General features: G+C 42.5%; 1 protein-coding gene across 1 annotated transcript in view; it reads right to left on the reverse strand.

Annotated features, from left to right (window-relative positions):
* Window positions 1-20837, reverse strand: part of LOC114666167 (uncharacterized) — a 41731-nt gene extending 20894 nt beyond the window's left edge. The window contains exons 1-5 of the mRNA XM_028820913.2: window positions 20697-20837; window positions 14558-14780; window positions 12868-12987; window positions 8674-8793; window positions 4241-4360 (exon numbers count right to left, since the gene is read on the reverse strand). Of these exons, the coding sequence (XP_028676746.2) occupies window positions 4241-4360; window positions 8674-8793; window positions 12868-12987; window positions 14558-14780 (583 nt within the window). The 5' untranslated portion in view covers window positions 20697-20837. The remainder of the gene's footprint in view (window positions 1-4240; window positions 4361-8673; window positions 8794-12867; window positions 12988-14557; window positions 14781-20696) is intronic.
* Between the last annotated feature and the right edge of the window lie 2848 nt (window positions 20838-23685).

Here is a 23685-nt window from a genome sequence, read left to right on the forward strand (position 1 = left end):
ATCCAGGATGTCTCTGTACATTGCTGCAGTCATCTTTCCCTTTATCCTGACTAGTCTCCCAGTTCCTGACGCTGAAAAACATCCCCGCAGCATGATGCTGCCACCACTATGCTTCACTGTAGGGATGGTGCCAGGTTTCCTCCAAACGTGATGCCTGGCATTCACACCAAAGAGTTCAATCTTTGTCTCATTAGACCAGAGAATTTTCTTTCTCATGGTCTGAGAGTCCTTCAGGTGCCTTTTGGCAAACTCCAGGTGGGCTGCCATGTGCCTTTTAATAAGGAGTGGCTTCCGTCTGGCCACTCTACCATACCATACAGGCCTGATTGGTGGATTGCTGCAGAGATGGTTGTCCTTCTGGAAGGTTCTCCTCTCTGCACAGAGGACCTCTGCAGCTCTGACAGAGTGACCATCGGGTTCTTGGTCACCTCCTTGACTAAGGCCCTTCTCCCCCGATCGCTCAGTTTAGATGGCCAGCCAGCTCTAGGAAGAGTCCTGGTGGTTTCGAACTTCTTCCACTTACGGATGATGGAGGCCACTGTGCTCATTGGGACCTTCAAAGCAGCAGAAATTTTTCTGTAACCTTCCCCAGATTTGTGCCTCGAGACAGTCCTGTCTCGGAGGTCTACAGACAATTCCTTTGACTTCATGCTTGGTTTGTGCTCCGACATGAACTGTCAACTGTGGGACCTTATATAGACAGGTGTGTGCCTTTCCAAATCATGTCCAGTCAACTGAATTTACCACAGGTGGACTCCAATTAGGCTGCAGAAACATCTCAAGGATGATCAGGGGAAACAGGATGCACCTGAGTTCAATTTCGAGCTTCACGGCAAAGATTGTGAATACTTATGTACATGTGCTTTCTCAATTTTTTTATTTTTAATAAATTTGCAAAAACCTCAAGTAAACTTTTTTTACGTTGTCATTATGGGGTATTGTATATATATATACAGTCAAACTCGGTTTTAACAAGCTTGGTTATAACGATTTCTCGGTTATAATGTAAAATTTATTTTTGAAAGATATACCAGCTATTCGCATGTAAATTTGCCCAGCTATAACGAGACAAATCTCGGTTTTTACGAACAACATTTGACCACATCCTGGACTTTTGCGAGCCACTAGCAGAATAAATTTGAATATGCAATAAATTTCCTTATCTATTGCCTGGAACAATGTGATGACTGCTACCATACAGAATTGCTTCAGGAAATCAACACCTGATATTTTTGAAGAAGAGGATGAATTGCTGTTATCTATATGGGTTTGCTTGAACAATATTGAAATTAATAATGTAAATTATTATGACTATCAACACGTGGATGACGAATTGTTTACTAGCGGAATTCCTACTGAAAACGAAATCATAAACGCGTTGCTTCAAAAAGAAGACGACGATGAAGATGACAAGGAGGAAGACGCCGGTGGCATATTGGATTTACCAGAATGCAGTTTACCAACATTGTTTGATGCCGAAAATGCCTGCAATAGATTGATGGCATTTTAACAAGGGACTGACGCGAAAAAGCAAGCGTTTTAAGAGGCAAACCGCATGACTGTAGATTATAAAGTTTAAAACAAAAAAGTATTTTGGACTTTCTTAGAAAATAGTATATTGTACTTAATGTATGTTTTCATTATGGGCTAAATGTATATTTTTTTCAAAAAATCACTATTACTAATAATAAATCATTATTATTAGTCAAATTCAGATTTCCCGGTTATATCGAATTCCTGTTATAACAAGCAAATAGTGTCGGTCCCGTCAAACTCACTATAACCGAGTTTGACTGTATGTATATATATATATATATATATATATATATATATATATATATATATATATATATATATATATATATATATATATATATATATATGTATATATATATATAATTCAAATATATGTTTTTAAGATTGCATCTGAAATGTATGGATCTGCTCTCAGTTTTTCTGCTGCTGTTCCCATCCATCCATTATTTGACTATTTGTAGGTGCGATCACATATAATGCACGAAGCACCTCTTTCGATAACGAACAGCCTATCTGTCCATCCATCCAAATGAAACAACTCCACCACCTCGTGGACCAATTTTATTGAGATATGCCACACTTACTCTTCAAAGAAATTTGTCAAGACAGTTCAATTTTCATTCAGATATCTCAAACAGATTGTGCTGTGCAAAGTTTTAAAATTTCAAAACTTCCCATTGAAAAGCATTGGCAAATTTGTGCACTTGTCCATCTTAAAAGAGAGAAATGTTCTGTGCGACTCTGAATAAGTTTACTGTTTCAGTTTCACCTTGACAGTGGTTACACCAACTAGTATTTCTTTGTTTTTTTAATACTTTCCTATTTTTAACCAATAGTCGCTACTGAGGGCAAACAGATCCTCAGTACAAGTTAATGAAGCACTAGCAGACTGCTGGAAGTAAGAAAGTTGCTGTTATGAGCTGCTTGAGTGTGCGCTGGGCACGAGGTACATGTGGAAACATCTGCAGGCCCTCCTTCTGCCACTTTAGGTAAGTGAACTAGTAAAAGTACAAATAAAGACACTTCTCAGAAAATAAATGAAAGGGGAAAAGCAATACTATTAGCTTATTAAGACTGAATTGACCAAACAATCTCTGCAGATTATCATTGTAAAGAACCGACGTTATCAACCGGCACCTAAATGGTGTTTGAACTAATTGATAACACAGGAAAGATGTAGCTGCCCTAACTGATTTAAATATAGGATGGGTTTAAAAATGGACAGTGGTGTCGGGAGGTGGGGAGCGTGATTAAATTCTTGTTATTTATTGCAGACTAGCTCAGTAATATACAGATGAGTGTCAGAGTACAGATACTTAATAAAAATTCTGCATTGTCATCTGTTTTATCTTGGTAGAGTAATATGTTGCTGTACTTTCCCCTATTGTATTATTAATAAGTAGCCTTTGTCAAAATGCCTGATCTCACAGACTTACCACTGTTTATAAGGTATTATAGGATATAATTTATCCCCACCTTCCCTTCTATATCTATAACCTCAGGCAATTAGATGTAGTAAAAAGACAAGCAGAAGTTAGGTTACACATAAAATAATGTATTACTGATAATATTCATAAATAATAACAAAATGCAAAGTACATTTGAATATTGGCAACCATACAACCTGATTAAATGGTGATATGTAGTTCAGGCGGCACACAGACTTGTAGTTACTTAAATGTCTCTAGTTAAGGCATCATTAGTGCTCAGCTTTCAGCCACATGTCTGTTCAAAATGGCTGCTAAACTGTGCTCTTCACTGTGTTGTCTTTGTCATCACAGGTTAGCAAGAGAGAGAGATTGTGAGGTTAAGCACGTACATTTATAGATGTTCTGTCCAACCCCTAGAGCCAATAGGACATCATGGTACTTAAAAGCTTCTGATCCAAGCCAATTCCAAACAGCATACCTCAGACCAATGGGGAAATAGAACATCTTAATACCTGCCACCCCCAAGACCATATGTGTTAATGGCTTTCTTGCAGGGGGTTGAAAGACTTTAGCAGAGAAACACTTGCCAAACTGGTTTAAAGCACACCCCCCAAATCCATCCATCCATCCATTTTCCAACCCGTTGAATCCGAACACAGGGTCACGGGGGTCTGCTGGAGCCAATCCCAGCCAACACAGGGCACAAGGCAGGAACCAATCCCAGGCAGGGTGCCAACCCACCGCAGGGCACACACAAACACACCCACACACCAAGCACACACTAGGGCTAATTTAGAATCGCCAATCCACCTAACCTGCATGTCTTTGGACTGTGGGAGGAAACCGGAGCACCCGGAGGAAACCCACGCAGACACGGGGAGAACATGCAAACTCCACGAAGGGTGGACCCGGGAAGCGAACCCGTGTCTCCTAACTGCGAGGCAGCAGCGCTACCCACTGCGCCACCGTGCCGCCCAACCCCCAAATCCTGTTGTAAAATTCAAAGAAACTCAGTTGTAAAGGGGGGGGGGGGGGGGTAAACACTAAATTACCTTGCTTTGCCTAAATTACAAATAAAGAAATACAAAATATTTATCAAGTTATATGTAAAATCTCCCATCACAACATCATCTAAATTCAGTCCAACACCACCTGGATTACACAGTGTCATCTAAGTTTCCCTGACATTGCTGATATGCAATAGTAAAACAAATGGCCTCAGTTTTTACAAATAAAATGATTAAATTGACTTGACAATGCTACTTTGTTCTTACCTGAAGTTGCCAACATAGCCACACACGCACAGGAGTTGCACTGAACAGTCTGGTCTCCAGACCCAAGCAGCTCTAAGATGGGCTCTAGAAGCCCCATCTGCACTACTGTTTCCTTTGTCACTGCAGGGGAAAAAAGAATGTGCTTTAAAAGTTTAAGAAAAATAACTGAGAGAACCAAAGGCAGGAGATTTAGTACACATCATGGATGACTACTAGTGTTGTTGAGTGGAGAAATGTGGCAGAGTTTGTTTGGTGTTTTTTGATTTGCTGGGTTTAGTGGTGACCTTGTTTGTTGGTGGCCAGCTTAGACAAACTATTTTCATCCCCTGCCGTTTCCTATGATGCTTTGCAAGGTCAGCAGAGCTGAGGTAGCCAGTGTTGGATGGGAATGTCACTACCCAATCTGCGCTAAATGCTGATTTGTATTGTGAATGCACAGAACATTCATGCATGCATACCGAAAGAGTTACATAGTACGATTCTTGTGTGATGGACAGACGGCTAGGATGCCTTTCTAACGAAAGGACCGGGGAAAGGAGCTTCCCCGGGATGACAGAGGGCAACTCCCCTGGCTGACTATGGTGCCACAGGGTTGGAGCATAGAACCTCAACACTCTCAGGGCCTGTGGCCACTGACAGGGGGCACATGGAGAATGGCTGAGCCCTCCTCTGCAGGGCTGCCGCCACACCCGGAAGTGCAGCCGGAAGGAGATTGTGGAACACCTGGAGAACTTCCGGATGAAGCTTGAGGGAAGAGTGGAGGTGGAAAAGAGAAGAGAAGAAAGGACTGTGATGAATTGTGCTTAGTGCTTGTACAATGCTGCTGTGGGGAACAAGGGAAAAGTGCTTCCCCACAAATGTGTGCTGTGCAACACTTGTGCCTGTGTCTGGTGTATTAGGGTGTTTGGGGTGGCTGGAGTGCCCTGGTGGTCACGTCGTTCATTTGATCTGTGCACAAGTCTTTGCAGCTTGGGCTTAAAGGAGCTGCTCTTAACTGGTTCAGGTCAGAACTAACTGGTAGACACTTTTCAGTGACTTTAAATTCCTTTTTTTCATCTAGTTCTCCTCTTAAATGTGATGTTCCTCAGGGATCCATTTTGGGTCCTATTTTGTTCTCTATATACCTTGACCCTATTGAAGCTATTTTTAGGAAATGTAACATTTCTTTTCACTGCAATGCTGATGATACACAGGTTTATATTCCCATCTGGAACTCTGCAATAAATCAACTGCACAACTGTCTTTCTGAACTAAGATCCTGGATGGCTAATAATTTTCTTGATCTGAATCAAAATAAAACGGAGGTGCTTATAGTTGGGTCCATCAGCTGGTCTTGGACTTCTCGGCTCTTTCTCTGTCTTTTCCAAACCTCAAGTCTGCAATCTTGGTGCTCTCTTTGACAGTAACCTCTCTTTTGAGAAACAGATAAATTCTGTAGTTAAGAGTTGCTTTTTCCAGCTTCGTCTATTAGGTAAGATCAAGCCTTTTTTTTATCTTCTAGGGATCTTGAGAAAGCTACTCATGCTTTTATCTTTTCTCGCCTTGATTACTGCAACTCGCTCTATTCTGGGATTAGCAAATCCCTGATACACAGATAGATAGATAGATAGATAGATAGATAGATAGATAGATAGATAGATAGATAGATAGATAGATAGATAGATAGATAGATAGATAGATAGATAGATAGATAGATAGATAGATACTTTATTAATCCCAGGGGGAAATTCACATACTCCAGCAGCAAAAAATATTAAATTAAAGAGTAATAAAAAATGCAGGTAAAAAACAGACAATAACTTGAATAATGTTAAACGTTTACCCCCTCTGGTGGAATTGAAGAGTCGCATAGTTTGGGGGAGGAATGATCTTCTCAGTCTGTCAGTGGAGCAGGACAGTGACAGCAGTCTGTCGCTGAAACTGCTCCTCTGTCTGGAGATGACACTGTTTAATGGATGTAGTGGATTCTCCATAATTGATAGGAGCCTGCTCAGCGCCCGTTGCTCTGCTACGGATGTCAAACCGTCCAGCTCTATGCCAACAATAGAGCCTGCCTTCCTCACCAGTTTGTCCAGGCGTGAGGCATCCTTCTTCTTTATGCTGCCTCCCCAGCACACCACCGCATAGAAGAGGGCACTCGCCACAACCATCTGATAGAACATCTGCAGCATCTTACTGCAGATGTTGAAGGATGCCAGTCTTCTAAGGAAGTATAGTCGGCTCTGTCCTCTCTTGCACAGAGAATCAGTATTGGCAGTCCAGTCCAATTTATCGTCCAGCTGCACTCCCAGGTATTTATAGGTCTGCACCCTCTGCACACAGTCACCTCTGATGATCACGGGGTCCATGAGGGGCCTGGGTCTCCTAAAATCCACCACCAGTTCCTTGGTTTTGCTGGTGTTCAGTTGTAGGTGGTTTAAGTCGCACCATTTAACAAAGTCCTTGATGAGGTTTCTATACTCCTCCTCCTGCCCACTCCTGATGCAGCCCACGATAGCAGTGTCGTCAGCAAACTTTTGCACGTGGCAGGACTCCGAGTTATATTGGAAGTCCAATGTATATAGGCTGAACAGGACCGGAGAAAGTACAGTCCCCTGCGGCGCTCCTGTGTTGCTGACCACAATGTCAGATCTGCAATTCCCGAGACGCACATACTGAGATCTGTTTGTAAGATAGTCCACGATCCATGCCACTAGGTATGAATCTACTCCCATCTCTGTCAGCTTGTCCCTAAGGAGCAGAGGTTGGATGGTGTTGAAGGCGCTAGAGAAGTCTAGAAACATAATTCTTACTGCACCACTGCCTCTGTCCAAGTGGGAGAGGGATCGATGTAGCATATAGATGATGGTCCAGGTTACAGTTGGTCCAGAATGCTGCCGCTCGCTTTCTGGTTGGGGCAAGAAAGTATGACTCTGTTTCTCCAATATTAGCTTCTTTACACTGGCTGCCTGTCAGTTTTCGAATTGATTTTAAAATCTTGTTGCTAGTTTTTAAATCTTTACATGGGCTTGCTCCTGCCTATTTATCTGAATTGTGTGCTTTACACCAGTCATCTAGAGCAGTGGTCCCCAACCTTTTTGACAGCAAGGACCACTTTATTAGATTTAATTTTTCCACGAACCGGTTGGTGGGGGGGGGGGGGGGGTTCGGTCAGTTTTATACACAATTTACATAACATTTCTATTATTATTAAGTTATTAAGCAGTTCACATACGTTTGCAACCCGAGATGTTTCTTCTTTTTTGCATATCACAAAGACATATGCTTTGCATTTGCCATTCCTACAGATTGCACATCACAAACATTAACACTGCTATCTTTTTTTCGTGTCTGCCATTTCTATAGGAGGGTGACAATGAGTTAAATTCCAATGGATGTTTTTCAAATGTTGACAAGCAATAAGCAAAAGGTATCACTGAAAACAACAGAAAACAAAAACAGCAAAAAAAAAAAAAAAAAAAAACAGTACAAGGAAAGTTCGAAGAAAGAAATTTTTTTTTTACAATGTTTCTGTTTGGGGATCGTTGTGCAAACGCGCACAACTGAGCTGCGACCACAGATCTAACTGCTCTGTGGATGTTTCGTTCAAGCATTTCAAGGTCACTTTATTGTAATGAAAGCATCTGCTGAATGTACTTCATAGTAACGCGATTTCTATAGACTCGTGTCATATGGGGAAACTGTCGGGAGCATAAAAATACTTTGTTGTAATACTCTCTCTCACCTCGGTCTCTCTCCTCTCTCTGCGCCGCTGCAAAGCCCGCACCCGCCAAGCGTTCTGAAAAGTCTGAGTGAGTCTCCGTTGCTGGCAGTTCTCTCGCGGCCCAGCTGTCAGACGGCTGCGGCCCGGTAGTGGGCCGCGAACCGGGGGTTGGGGACCCCTGATCTAGAGTGCTTAGATCTTCTGGTCAGTTGTCTCTTGTTGTCCCTTGTACCAAGTGTAAAACTAAGGGGGACAGGGCTTGTGCAGCTGCTGCTCCTATCCTGTGGAACTCGTTATCTCATCACATAAAGGAGTTATCTACAATTCAAAACGAGATTAAAGACTCATTTCTATTCACTTGCTTTCTGTGACCTTCAGTGATACTGATGGTTTCCTCATTGTGATTATGTAATCTTACTTCTATTTATTATTTATTTTATTTATGTTCATTTATTTTATTTCTATTTATCTTATTTATGTTAGTTGTATGTTTTTATTTTCTTCTTTTATTGTAAAGCACTTTGGCCACAGCATTCCTATGTTGTTTTAAATGTGCTATATAAATAAATTGACATTGACATTGAAAAATACCAAACTTATCCTTTATGACCTAATAATGGCAGACTGACATGTTGTGCAATTTAAGGGCCCCAATTTCCCTTCAAAGAAACTCGCACACCAGAGAGATACACATTTATCATTTTAATTTTCTTTAGCCTCCTTCACTTACCTTTCTCTTCAGTGAGCAGATTAACAAGTGACAAGGATGTGATTTTTTGTACTTCTAAGTCGTGCGACTGCAATAATGCGTGGTAACATTCCAAGAATTTGGAGGGCAATTGAGTAATCCCTGAAAAAAAAAGAATCACATTATCATTTGGGAAACTGAATGTGGATATACACATAATCAGTACAAGCTGGAAATGAAAGTGAATGATGATAACACTAACTTCTTTGACTTTATTTACAGTATACACTTGCGTTTAAGTTCTCCCCCTGATAAATCAGGGCTTGATTTTGCTGTATAATTTCCAGTATTTTATAATGTCGGTCGTATAACTCCAATACGGAAAACTCATGGTATCGGTCCAAGAAATTACAATATGCTAACACCCACCTGAGAGAGCAACCACGGAGCACACTGCCTTTTTTTCTATGTATTGTGCTTACGTGACCACACAGTATTTAGTACCCAAACTATTCCGAAGCAACGTTTGCATTGTTTTATGTTTTTTGTGTCTCACACACTCATACAATTTTATCATAAGAGCATCCCTTACCTAAGATTAGAAGAAAATATGAAGCCCGTTTTAAATTAAAAGTGTTGAAGTGGTGAAAGAAATCGGTAGCTGCGCAGCTGCAACAAAATTCGATGTGTCTGAGAAACTGGTGCGAGATTGGAGGAGGCAAGAAGATGTAAAAAAAAAAAAAAAACAAATTGTTGTATCTTTGAACAGGCGTAAAAGTTGGGGTCTGATTTTATGATCGATTTTTCGGGTTTCAAGACCCAACTTATATGCGAATATATACGGTAGTTCAAACATTCATCACATTCAGTCACAGAATTTTCTAATCTGCTTAACCCAGACCTGTGGGAGCCTATCCCAACTAGCATCGGGTGCAAGGGTTAGAAACAAAACCTGGACTGGGCGCCAGTCTGTCACGGGTCAAACACACACACACACACCAAACACACACTAGAACATAAGAAATTTGACAAACAAGAGGAGACCTTTAACCCCATCAAGCCTACTGTACTTGTTTAGCTGATAGCTAAGCTGTTTGAATATCTCTGCTAGATTCTTCTTAAAAGTTGATGAGGTGTCTGCTTCAACTCCATTTCTCCATAGTTTGTTCCAGTGTCCCATAACCCATGGTGTAAAAAAGTGCTTCCTGGATTCAATTTTACATGCACTTCCCCTAAATGTCAACTGACGTCCTCGAGTACGTGATTCACCCTTAAGCCGAAAGAAAGAAGGTTGCTGGTGAGGATTTGAAATTCCTGGATGAGGTCCCCATGCAGTCCCCTCTACTTGAGACTAAACAGAGTTAAATTCTCTGAGTCTGTCAGAGTAGGACATGACCTTAAGTCCCATGATGCACTTGGTTGCTCTCTGCTCAGCTTCAAGTACTGCTATATCTTTCTCGTACCACCCGTCCACCCACATATTTAGATTAATTTGAAAATGTGAGAAACTTCATTCTTTAGGTTCACACAAAACTAGGAGGATCACACTGGTAAGAAGAACAATAGGCTCTCTCAATTATTGCTTAACTTAGAGCAATAGCTAGAGCAGGGTGGCATGGTGGCACAGTGGTAGCACTGCTACCTCACACCAAAGGGACTGTCCCGAGACCCTCCTTGTGTGGGCTTTGCATGTTCTCCCCATGTCTGTGTGGATTTCTTCTGGGTGCTTGGGTTTCCCCCCATAGTCCAAAGACATGATGGTTAGGTAGATACTAAATTGGCCATAGTGTATGATTGTGGTGTGTGTGTGTGTATTTGCCCTGCAATGGACTGACTCCCTGTCCAGTGTTTGTTCCTGCCTTGCACCCTATGCTTCCTGGGACCCACCATGACTTTGTTCAGGGCTAATCAGTTTAGAGAATGACTGACTGACTGACTAGATGGAGTATCAGTGCATGCAAGAAGGCACAATAGGGTGAGATGTAGGATCAGATGAAGTCACCCAGGAGAAAAGGAATTAAGCATCACCTCTGAATAAATGGAGATGGAGGAGCAGGGATCTCAGTCACTTGTGCCCAAACATCAAAGACTGCTGAAAGTTATCACAGGTCTGCAGAATAAATGGCAATTATCTACATTACAGGTAGTGAGAAACTGATAGATAGATAGATAGATAGATAGATAGATAGATAGATAGATAGATAGATAGATAGATAGATAGATAGATAGATAGATAGATAGATAGATAGATAGATAGATAGATAGATAGATAGATAGATAGATAGATAGATAGATAGATAGATAGATAGATAGATAGATAGATAGATAGATACTTTATTAATCCCCAAGGGGAAATTCACATACTCTAGCAGCAGCAGAGTGATAAAATGCAGGTATAACAGACAGTAACTTTGTATAATCTTAACGTTTACCCCCCCGGGTGGAATTGAAGAATCGCATAGTGTGGGAGAGAAACGATCTCCTCAGTCTGTCAGTGGAGCAGGACGGTGACAGCAGTCTGTCGCTGAAGCTGCCCCTCTGTCTGGAGATGATCCTGTTCAGTGGATGCAGTGGATTCTCCATGATTGACAGGAGTCTGCTCAGCGCCCGTCACTCTGCCACAGATGTCAAACTGTCCAGCTCCGTGCCTACAATAGAGCCTGCCTTCCTCACCAGTTTATCCAGGCGTGAGGCGTCCCTTTTCTTTATGCTGCCTCCCCAGCACACCACCGCGTAGAAGAGGGCACTCGCCACAACCGTCTGATAGAACATCTGCAGCATCTTATTGCAGATGTTGAAGGATGCCAGCCTTCTAAGGAAGTATAGTCAGCTCTGTCCTTTCTTACACAGAGCATCAGTACTGGCAGTCCAGTCCAATTTATCATCCAGCTGCACTCCAAGGTATTTATAGGTCTGCACCCTCTGCACACAGTCACCTCTGATAATCACGGGGTCCATGAGTGGCCTGGTCCTCCTAAAATCCACCACCAGCTCCTTGGTTTTGCTGGTGTTCAGTTGTAGGTGGTTTGAGTCGCACCATTTAACAAAGTCCTTGATGAGGTTCCTATACTCCTCCTCCTGCCCACTCCTGATACAGCCCACAATAGCAGTGTCATCAGTGAACTTTTGCATGTGGCAGGACTCCAAGTTGTATTGGAAGTCTGATGTATATAGGCTGAACAGGACCAGAAAAAGTACAGTCCCCAGGCGCAGCATCCAGGGGGCGCCGAATTGACGTTCCCCATTGCATTTTGGCAAACAGGAGGAGGCGCGAAATCTTCAGTTGTACCCGGGCGCTGAAAACCTTAGCTTCGCCTCTGCTGTGCTGCTGACCACAATGTCAGACCTGCAGTTCCCGAGACGCACATACTGAGGTCTGTCTGTAAGATAGTCCACGATCCATGCGACCAGGTATGAATCTACTCCCATCTCTGTCAGCTTGTCCCTAAGGAGCAGAGGTTGGATGGTGTTGAAGGCACCAGAGAAGTCCAGAAACATAATTCTTACTGCATCACTGCCTCTGTCCAAATGGGAGAGTGATCGGTGTAGCATGTAGATGATGGCATCCTCAGCTCCCTCCTTCTCCTGGTATGCGAACTCCAGAGGGTCGAGGGCGTGGTGGACCTGTGGCCTGAGGTGGTGAAGCAGCAGCCACTCCGTGGTCTTCATCACATGTGACGTCAGAGCGACAGGCCAGAAGTCATTCAGCTCACCAGGATGTGATACCTTTGGGACTGGGGTAATGCTAAATTTTTTCCCATGCCTCTGAGCAAGAAGATATGGAGGATGTGGCAGAGAAACCAAAAAAAATGAAAGGAAAAAATAAAGGGAAGAAGATGGTAACCTGTATAGGATTTTAAGAGGTAATAAAATTGCTACTGCGTGAAAAATGCATAAGTGGCCGTATTTATGGTTAAACAGTCCACGCCCCGAGTCACACTTATTACTTCTGTGCTGCCTAATATTGAAAATGAGCACAAAACATTCCCAATTGTTACAGGTTTTGCACCTTCTAAGTGGTGTTTTGCATGTCTGAGGTTCCTCCCAATATTCAGATTCAGACGCTGTGCGTTTAGATATTTTACCCACCCAACTCTTGGAGTGTGAGACATGTAGACAGAGTACACCCTGTTAAATTACAAAAGAAAAAGGTAACAATCACAGCCTTACGAAGCTGTTTTTGTGAACTGCCTCTCAGTTGGAGTGCATCATATATCAATCTTGTAACAGACTTACCCTGCTGACTAATGTGCAAGTAGTAAATTGCAGCTGATTGTTGTAATTTGGGGTTTTCCGAAATGGACAGCGTCTTCAAGGCATGGAGGCACTGCTGATTAAGGAGAGGCTGGTCACTTTCTGTAAAAGTAAGAATCACAAGAAATTTAAATGAATTGATACTGTGGATGCAGAAAGTATTCTGACTGACCCTGCTTCGCGATTTTCACATTTTGTTATGAAGCAGTCTTGTCCAAGTCCTTAGAGTCCTGGTGCTTCCTGTCTTGCTATATGGTGACCTGAGATGAAGACTGGACTCTTTCATGTGTGTCTCTTTGGAGAATCCTTGGGTTCCGCTGGTTTGACTTTGTGTTGCTCATGGAGTCCCGAATGAAGCACATGACCTGCATTGTGAGGGAGCGTCAGTTACGGCACTACGGCCGTGTGGCGCAATTCTTCAAGGGTGATCCGGCTTGCAGGGTCCTCATTGTTGAGGACCTGAGTGTCTGGACCAGGCCAAGGGGAAGGCCATGTAACACCTGGCTGTGGCAGATAGATGGTCATTTCCAGAGATGGTAATTTCCATGTGTCTGCCGTTAGGGTTGCCAACTGGGATCCCATAATCAAAAAATAATAACAGGTGTAACAAATGTACAGCATAAAAAAAACACAAGCAGCAGAGCTGAGGACGGTTGTGCAACACAGAGTTCAGAGTCTGGGCAGCCAAGGGGTAGAAGTGGTTACAGAACCTGGCAGAAATGGTTAAAATCCTACAGTACCTTCTGCCAGGCAATACATTCTATTTATATAGCGTCTTTCCCATGCTCAAGGCAGTTAGGTGGAAGTGGGACAAGGAGACCATGGGAGATGTGGGAGCAGTTCTTCATAATGCTATAGGCTTTGTGGATATAAAGCTTTATAACTTAATGTTTGCAGTACACCATCTATTTTAATATATTTTGTAATGCATGTAGAAATAAAATGCATTTCATTTTTCATTTCAACAGATGGCACATCCAAACATTTGTAATAATAAAATGCTTTGCATTTTTCTCTCCAACAGATGGTGCATCACAAACTTTAGTATGGCTTGTACAGATGCCATAACAAATACCTTTTAACAGAGACATAGCAACTGGACTGACACACACACACACACACACACATATACTTGTATTTTGTTAAGGTGGATAATCCTGACTGATCGCTATTGTAAGTACACTTTACTGGGGTAATACAAACAATTAATCATTCAGGGGTTTTAATAATATTCTTGATGATTAACCATTTGATTTTAAAAACATAATTTGCAAATAATGTGTGTGTTTGTCTTGCCACTGAATACCTGTGTGCACAAAATAGCTACAAACAGATTTCCGAATGGCTAGTGCCATTTTAAGCAAGATGTGTAAACGAATTAATCCTGAAGCATTGGTGTAGCAATAGGTAGTAAGTGTGGGATATTGGCATCAAGGTCCACAGTTTGGGGGGTTTGGGACCACAGTCACCGCATGGATGTTGCTTCAGAAGGATTTAGTATTAATAACCTTCGTAAGTGACATCAAAATGAACAGGATAATGTTGTTACCAGTCCCACAACTCCACAGACCTTAAAGGTGACTACTGACCTTTTGATGCAGATTCTGTCCTTGATGTCTCATTGATGGTGGTCATTTTTGAATTGCATTTAACTTAATTTTACAATATTTACCCGTGTCCAAGTGCTGAAGAAACTCCTGTGCTGCTTCTCTTTCATGCCTCTGAAGAACAGGCTCACGATCCTTACCCAGGTTCCCTTTGTCCTTCTTTAAACAGGGGCACCTGGTCAAAGACGCAATACAATCACGTATTCGCTGCACAATACGAGCAGAAGCTCTTTGCACCAAGGCTACCACATCTTTAAGCAGATCTGAACAAACATCACACAGGCTCATCTGCAAGAGAGAAATCAAGTTGGACAATAAATGTTAAGACCAGTTTCCTCATTAGTGTGTACTTTCTCAAGTCTTATCAAGAATATTTATTGTTATTTCATCCATATACAGTAGTACAGCGTACAGTGAAACGACATAACGTTCTTCCAACGAATTTTATGATGTGGTTAGAGCTGTGCGTTGCTGCACAGTCATGAGTCAGCAGTGTGAACAGTAATGGACTGAGCACACAGCCTTGAGGGGCTCCAGTGCTCAGTATGGTGGTTCTGGAGATGTTGTTTCCAATCCTGACTGACTGAGGTCTCTCAGTCAGGATGTCCAGAATCCAGTTACAGAGCGAGGTGTTCAGTCCCAGCAGGCTCAGCTTTTCCGTCAGCTGCTGAGGAATGATTGATAAACAGCATTCCAACATATGTGTCTTTATTGCCCAGATGAGCGAGAGCACCATCAAGCACTACATGTGATAAGTACTGAGACAGAAATTACTGAAGGAAATGACACACAGTGGATTCAGGGAGTCTTCCGACCCCTTCACATTCTGCACGCCTTATCATGTTGTAGATTTTGTTTTTAAATGGAAACATTTGCCATTTTTCCCCCATCAATCTACACTCAATAACTCATAATGAACATGTGCTCTTAGAAAGGTTTGCAAATTTATTAAAAAATCAAATCCTGAGATCTCTCATTCCCAGAAGTATTCAGAACCTTTGCAGTGGTCCTCCAGATTGTGCTCAGGTGCCTCTTGTTTGCTTTCTTGCTCCCTGAGATGTTCCTAGAACTTGATTGGAGTCCACTGGTGACAAACTGAATTGTTTGGACATCATGGGTGGGGGCTGATTTGATTTGAACTTAGTTTTGTAGAATTTGACTTGCTTGCATGGAATGTTATCCATCCATCCATTTTCCAACCCGCTGAATCCGAACACAGGGTCACGGGGGTCTGCTGGAGCCAATCCCAGCCAACACAGGGCACAAGGCAGGAACCAATCCCGGGCAGGGTGCCAACCCACCGCAGGGAATGTTATTTGCTTTTAATAAATTTAATAATATGTTGGTTTTTTTTTAAAAAAGAAAGGCACACGTGTACCTGTGTACAGTGCCAGTGCTAGGTTATTTTGCACCCTAGACCAAGCCTATTAGTGCGCCAACCCACTGTTCGGTAGCTAACCTGTGCGGCTAGGTCCTACACCCCCCCCCCCCACCCCCTACCCACTTATGATTTGCGCCCCAGCTGAATGCCTAATTTACCTTAATGGTGGCACAGGCCCTGCTCGTGTATATAAAGTCCCCGACAATTCACAGTGCATATCAAACCATTCATCCATCCTTCCATCCATCCATCCTCTTCTGCTTATCTGAGATCAGGTCGGGGGGACATATCAAACCAAGCTATAAAGTTCAAGGAACTCTCTGTAGACCTCCGTGACCATATTGTGGAGATCGAGGGCAAGGGGATAAAACCGTTTCCAAAGCTTTAAGTGGTCTCAGGAGCCCAGCGGCCTCAATAATTCTAAAGTGGAAGAAGTCTGAAACCGCCATGTCACATGAAACCTACAACACAATAAAGTGTGCAGAAAGTGAGTGGGTCTGAATACTTCATGATTTCACAAAAATAACTTCAATATATTTATTGGAAAACAGATCACATGCTTATTCAAATCTTTCACAAATTGTTCCTAATTTATCCACTTTTTAGAAAAAAAGCCTATTTTCTTTTTTTAAATCAGATATTTTTAAAAAACCTATTTTAAAAAAGCCCACTTTTTTAAATCCTGTTTATTTTAAAAAGCCTACTTTTAAAAAAAAGCCTACTTTTTTAAAAAGGCTGATTTTTTTTAAAAATCCTTTTTTTTAAAAAAAAAGCCTAAGTTTTGTACACTTTTTAGAAAACAAAAGCCCAACATTTCCAAAGGTGAGGCACTGGGTAGTGTTACTGCATCACAGATCGTTGTCCAGGGTTTGAATCCTGTGGAAGGTCACCGTCCGCATGCAGCTTGCATTGGTTTAACTCTCACATCCCCAAAATGCTGGGAGAAAAGGAGATCCCAGATTGTCCAAAACTGCTATGTTCATGGGCTGAACCTCCAATGGACGGGTGTCCTGTCCATGACTGTTACCTGCCTTTTGCTCAGTGTAGACTCTACACTCTTAATGGATCTGAACTGACACTCTAATAGAGGTTGTGACGGTGCATGAGGGTCAGCTCCATGCTCTTTGGTGGCTTCCGGGAGCCTCTTGAACCATCGATAGTCAAACCAAGATCAGGACACAGTCGGCAAGGGGTTGTGTAAAGTGCTTTTATTGAAGCCAAGCTGTGTTCCTAAGTGCAGTGCAAAAGAGCTTCTTCATTAAATAAATTCATAAAATCAAAGTGTCAGGTGGTGGCTAAAACCAAGCAATAAATAAACAGTCCATTAAAATGAAGTTAAAAATCCCATGGAGGTTTCTCCAGTTAACAGTCACGAGCCCCTATGCCTCCTCCTAAAATCTGGTGATGGGACCCCATTTTTCCCAGGTTTGGGGTCCTAGTGCCACTCCATAAGACTACCCACCGAACCCGAATCATGCTGCTTGTTTCAGCAGGACACACTCCCGATCACCTGCCTCCACTTTTTACAGCACGGGCTCCTCACTGTCCTGCCCCTCGCTTTATTCTTTCTTAAACTCCACTGTCTCTTGTTTGTCCTCTCCAGCCTCCTTTTCTGATCTGATCCCCTTTCTATCATGCATTGAATAACCCCAAATTGCATGCAGGAGTGGTCCTCCACATATTCCGTTGTGTGAATGACTGACCCACTCGTATTTGCACGTGAATGTGTGATCAGCTGTGGTGGGTTGGCACCCTGCCTGGGATTGGTTCCTGCCTTGTGCTCTGTGTTGGCTGGGATTGGCTCCAGCAGACCCCTGTGGCCCTGTGTTCGGATTCAGCGGGTTGGGAAATGGATGGATGGATGTGTGATCAGCCAAGCACACCCGTTGGTAGACTACACACTCCGGGACTCAATGATTTATTTTGAAAATAATCACGCTTCGCCACAGACCTCTTATCACAAAGATGTGTGGTTCCTCATAGAACTGTTGCTTGACAAAGAACAATTTCATTTCGTGAAGGGTTCTTTGTATATGACTTTGGTCCATTGTGTTTTTGGAAGGTTCCCAATGTGTGGACAAAACAGAAATCTTTGCAGGATACCCAGGCCCAAGGAGAGGGGGGTGCAGCCGGTACATCGCTCCGGGGCCTATGAAGCTCACGGGGGCCCATGAAGCCCAACGCGTCCCATTATTTTTATTATAATTTGAACATTTATTTATTTAATTCATTTAAATTTTATTGTATTTTCAAAATTAAAAAGGCATGTGGGTCACAGGGTACTTAGCAGCGGTAAACAGTTTACGACATAAGGGACATTCATAAAGGCCACCCTGGGAGAGAAGTCATGTGGTCTACAAGTGTATTCCCTGCTCGGTGGGAAGTGATGAGGAGGAGGGGGTTCCGGGCGCAGTGAGAAAAAAGTCATCAGCCGGTAAACAAGTATGTCACGTAGTCGCCGCGTTCTGAGATACTGCGAATTCGGGAAAGCGGACTAAGTGAACCGTTGTGAATAGTCAAGAAACTAAACAAGTGCCGAAGGAGCATTCAGCAAGCAAAAGCTGGTAAAAAATGTTTTAAGATCCACTATGTCACAAGCACGACTAGTAGATTTGGCAAGATTCAGTATTGAGTCTGATCTAGCAAAACTGATTAATTTTGATTATGTAATTCAGAGTTGACACGGTGGCACAGTGATAGTGCTGCTGCCTCGCAGTAAGGAGACCTGGGTTCACTTCCCTGGTCCTCCCTGCATGGAGCTTGCATGTTCTCCCCGTGTCTGCGTGGGTTTCCTCCCACAGTTCAAAGACATGCAGGTTAGGTGCATTGGTGATCCTAAATTGTCCCTAGTGTGTGCTTGGTGTGTGTGTGTGTCCTGCGGTGAGTTGGTGCCCTGCCCGGAGTTTGTTTCCTGCCTTGCGCCCTGTGTTGGCTGGGATTGGCTCCAGCAGACCCCCGTGACCCTGTAGTTAGGATATAGCGGGTTGGATAATGGATGGATAATTTAGAGTTTCGCCAGGAAAAAGGCCAGGATAGCACCTTTGTTCAACAGACAATAAATGCTATTATAAACGTCTTTTACTATTAGAAATATATTACTTTATTATTACATTTATACCTATACATACTTATCTAAATGTATCAATGTAATCTACGATTGTTAGAAATAAATAATAATATACACACGTACATATGTATAAGGGCCCATACACCTTCTTTGCACCGGGGCCTGGACTTTCTCTTGGTGGCCCTGAGGGTACCAACAGATCAAGAAGACCTGAAGTTAACCTGCGTCATTTCATGCAACAAGAGTTCTTTTAAAATCATGAAGCCATTGGTATTTGTCATGGTTACTTAAGGAACTTGTTCTGGATCTAAGTATATAAATAAAGGTCCTTCCTGGATTCTTCATGTGGATGCTTCTTCTTTTGTGAACCAGAAATGGCTCCTCTGTGAAGAACCACTTATTTTTAGGAATGTATGGCAGCTTACATGTAGTTCTTTGTGGTTACCTTAAAAATAGATTTCAAATGTATTAAAATGTATACAAGATCAATTTGAGATATTAGAACAAAAACACAGAAACAGGCCATGCAGCCCAACAAAGCTTGCCAGTCCTAACCCCAAAATAACATCAAGTCTAATTTTGTAGGCCCCCCCAAATCCTACTGTCTGCTATCTGAACTGGTAACTTATTTCATGTCTCTGTGGTTTCCAATGTGAAGAAAGAAGGTTATGCTGAACCTTTATAACAGCGTTTCTCAACCTTTAATTTTTTTGCGACCCGAGTTTTCATAACAGTTTTAATCGCCCACCCCCTAACGTTTTTTTTTGAAAGGAGCCCACTAATACCAATTTGTTCTTTTTTAATTAATGATATATCATAGATGCATATTTTATTATACCTACTTACCTTTTATCAACATTTAACTAACTCTATATTTATTTTTCTAGTATCAGAATGTAGTTTAAGTTAATTTGTTTTGCTTTCAATAGATGTATTTTTCATAGTTTCGATTCTTGTTTTCTTTTTTTCACATCTTTGCGCCCCCCTTTTTGTTACTTCGCGGCCCCCTAGGAGGGCCGTCCCACAGGTTGAGAACCACTGCTTTATAACACACTGGTCAGACCTCATCTGGAGCACAATGTGTCTCCTGGGTATAAAAAGACATAGATCTCCAAATGCCATGTTATTTTGTCATACCTAAAAATGCATTGGAGTCCCCTGTCAGTTATTGCAAATTCAGAATATAATCTTATATATATATTTCTATATCTCTACAGTATATATATTTATATCTTTATAAAAAAACGAATTTTGAGACATCTTGAGGTGAATTTCATAGATCTGAAAAGTTGAACTGCATTTTAAGATATGTGAAATCCATTCTATAAGATGATATATTTTATTTATATAACGTCTATCCCCATCTCTTGAATATCCGTTGATTTGAGAATACAGTATTTGATTAAAGTTATTTCCTTTCACTTCAAAGTAAATGCTACACAGGTTTAGCCATTGATAGTTCGAAAAACAACAACAAAAAGCCTGCGCGTTTTCCAAATGTTTTCATTAAATACGGCAACGATCTATCTGCTTAGGTAAAAATGACCAAAAGTAAGCAAAATAAAATTGCAGTTCAACATTCACAGAAAACAAGTGCAAAGTTTTGTTTCCTCCTACGCCGCTCGCACGTTAAGCTTCAGTGCTCGCGCAAAGTTCCACTACTTGAAATACAAAACCGAGCGGACGACGGCGCCTGCTTTTCATAAAAAGTAACACTGACGGAGGCAGTTAAAAGGTAAGTTGTGAAAAATTCTACCTTGTAGATAACAGAAACTCCTGTTAACGAGCAAACGGTCCTAGATACGGGGGCGATGCACAGTGGGTCGCTGATGCCGCGGTTTTGCCATCTCCCTCCTCCCGTTGCTTTGTTCTCCTGCACTATGTACACACACCGGTGTAAAAGCAGCTAGCGTGAGACAATACTGGCACATGGCATGCCGCTGGGTCACGTGGTGCATCACCTGAGGGCAGCACCTTTATTTTACCTGGGCAGCCGGTTTGGAAAGCGCTGTCCGCAAGCGCTACTGCCAGCATGAGCTGTGGCAGGCAGGTGATCCTGAAACATTTTATCTAAAATTATATTTTAAGTATGAAATAAATAATAAATTCGGGCGGCGCGGTGGCGCAGTGGGTAGCGCTGCTGCCTCTCTGTTAAGAGACCTGGGTTCGCTTCCTGGGTCCTCCCTGCGTGGAGTTTGCATGTTCTCCCCGTGTCTACGTGGGTTTCCTCCCACAGTCCAAAGACATGCCAGGTTAGGTGCATTGGCAATCCTAAATTGTCCCTAGTGTGTGCTTGGTGTGTGTGTGTGTGCACGCCCTGTGGTGGGCTGGCACTCTGCCCGGGGTTTGTTTCCTGCCTTGTACCCTGTGTTGGCTGGGATTGGCTCCATCGGACCCCCGTGACCCTGTAGTTAGGATATAGCGGGTTGATGGATGGATGGATGGAAATTGTGCAGAGGGTGCAAACCTATAAATACCTGGGAATGCAGCTGGATGATAAATTGGACTGGACTGCCAATACTGATGCTCTGTGTAAGAAAGGACAGGGCCGACTATACTTCCTTAGAAGGCTGGCATCCTTCAACATCTGTAATAAGATGCTGCAGATGTTCTATCAGACGGTTGTGGCGAGCGCCCTCTTCTACGCGGTGGTGTGCTGGGGAAGCAGCATAAAGAAGAAGGACGCCACACGCCTGGACAAACTGGTGAGGAAGGCAGGCTCTATTGTTGGCATGGAGCTGGACAGTTTGACATCTGTGGCAGAGCGACGGGCGCTGAGCAGACTCCTGTCAATAATGGAGAATCCACTGCATCCACTGAACAGGATCATCTCCGTACAGAAGAGCAGCTTCAGTGACAGACTGCTGTCACCATCCTGCTCCACTGACAGAGTGAGGAGATCGTTCCTCCCCCACACTATGCGAATGTTTACCCCGGAGGGGTAAACATTAACTTTATACAAAGATATTGTCTGCCTGTATACCTGCATTGTTATCGGCATTGTTATCACTCTTTAATTTAATATTGTTATTTATCAGTATGCTGCTGCTGAAGTATGTGAATTTCCCCTTGGGATTAATAAAGTATCTATCTATCTATCTATCTATCTATCTATCTATCTATCTATCTATCTATCTATCTATCTATCTATCTATCTATTATACATTCAGATTAAAAAAAGATTCATATAATAATAATAATACATTAAGTTAACAAAAAAAATTCTTATAGTACCCTCCCGATCCTAAGGTATTTTCCAAACTAGAACCCAAAGGGGACATTAACATTAGGGACCTATAGGTAACTTATGCTCCACCCCCACTTAGTATTTGTAGTTGGGGTAGACCAGTCTTTGTGTCACGATACTTTAATTAAGTACCGTTAATTAAATGCAATGTTAAGGAGGTACATTGTAAACAGCTATTCACTTTAATAAATGTTCTTACTTAATAAACTAGCAGCACTCTGGAATGAACTGCTGTGCCAACAGATGCATTCAACATGGCTCTTTGGCCACATCCTCCAGGTAACTGTGGCCTGCAATGGACTGGTGCCCAGCTTTTCTGCCAAGATAAGCTCTGCCCCACGAATCTGAATTGGATTTAGTCTAGTCTAGTCAGAGCCAAGGGGCGTTTCTATCATTTGATGATATCAGAGTCTTAGTCCCCTTTAAGGGCATCTAGGGGCACCTTACTCCGAGCTCTTGCACTCTCATTTAAGCTCAAAACACATCTCAATCAAAGCTTGAAGTGGAACTGCATCCCTGTAATGTCGTTACTCTGTGCTTGTGACATATTTTAACCCTTTGCAGTCGTATTTAATTTTCAACGTCACGCTACATTAGTCGTAATTAATTATTGAAAAAACGGCAATAATTACAGCAGTTATTTTTTTCAAGCACGTAGGAATAACACAGGCCACTTTTCTCGACCAGGCGACTGTGCAAATCGGTCAGAAACTTGCAGGGCCACCAGCGGTGGCCTGACGACCTATAGCGCACTTTTTACTAAGGCCAGTTTTCTGGCCTAACGACCGCAAAGGGTTAAATTTCCAGAGCATTGATATACGTCTATAGAATAGTGTGTGTGTGTGTGTGTGTGTGAGGGGTGATTTTCAACTTGATGATAAGTGATACTGCTATGAAAAGCAGAGGTGGATAGGAATTGGGAATTGACCTCTTGGTGGTTTGGCAGCGATTAAATTAATGCATTCATTTGGAGAACAGGGCGTGGAGTGGAGGAGGAGGCTGGAAGGGAGGTTAATAAATAAAATTTAAAAAGCACATTTATACATACACCCACACACACAAATGGACAAAAATCTCAGGGGTTTAAGTGTCTTTAGGGTCTTTAGTTCCTAGCTGCTTTGTCCCTTTGTCCACCTCACTCCACTCAGCAGTCACACTTCACCCTGGGTCAGTGAGGCCAGGGGTCTAAATCTGGGACTTGCAGGCGGGCACACATTAGGCCCGATGGGCTTTAGCACCCGGGATATACGTATAAAGTGTCCCCCGAGTGCTGCGTCTGCACAATTTCACGCTGTTCATGGGAGGCTACTTTTACAGCCGGCTTCTCCAAGAATTCCTGCCCCCTGGGACAGTCCATGGCCCCCTGAAGAGCAGGTCTCAGATCCAGAAACTGGGGTGGTACATTATTATTAGCGACTTTGTTTTTGTTTTTTTTTTAAATAATCTTTGTTAAGATTTACACATTACAATGACAGTAACATACAACAAAAAGCAATCG

Source organism: Erpetoichthys calabaricus, chromosome 15 (assembly GCF_900747795.2).
Source record: "Erpetoichthys calabaricus chromosome 15, fErpCal1.3, whole genome shotgun sequence".
NCBI classification, from domain to species: domain Eukaryota; kingdom Metazoa; phylum Chordata; class Cladistia; order Polypteriformes; family Polypteridae; genus Erpetoichthys; species Erpetoichthys calabaricus.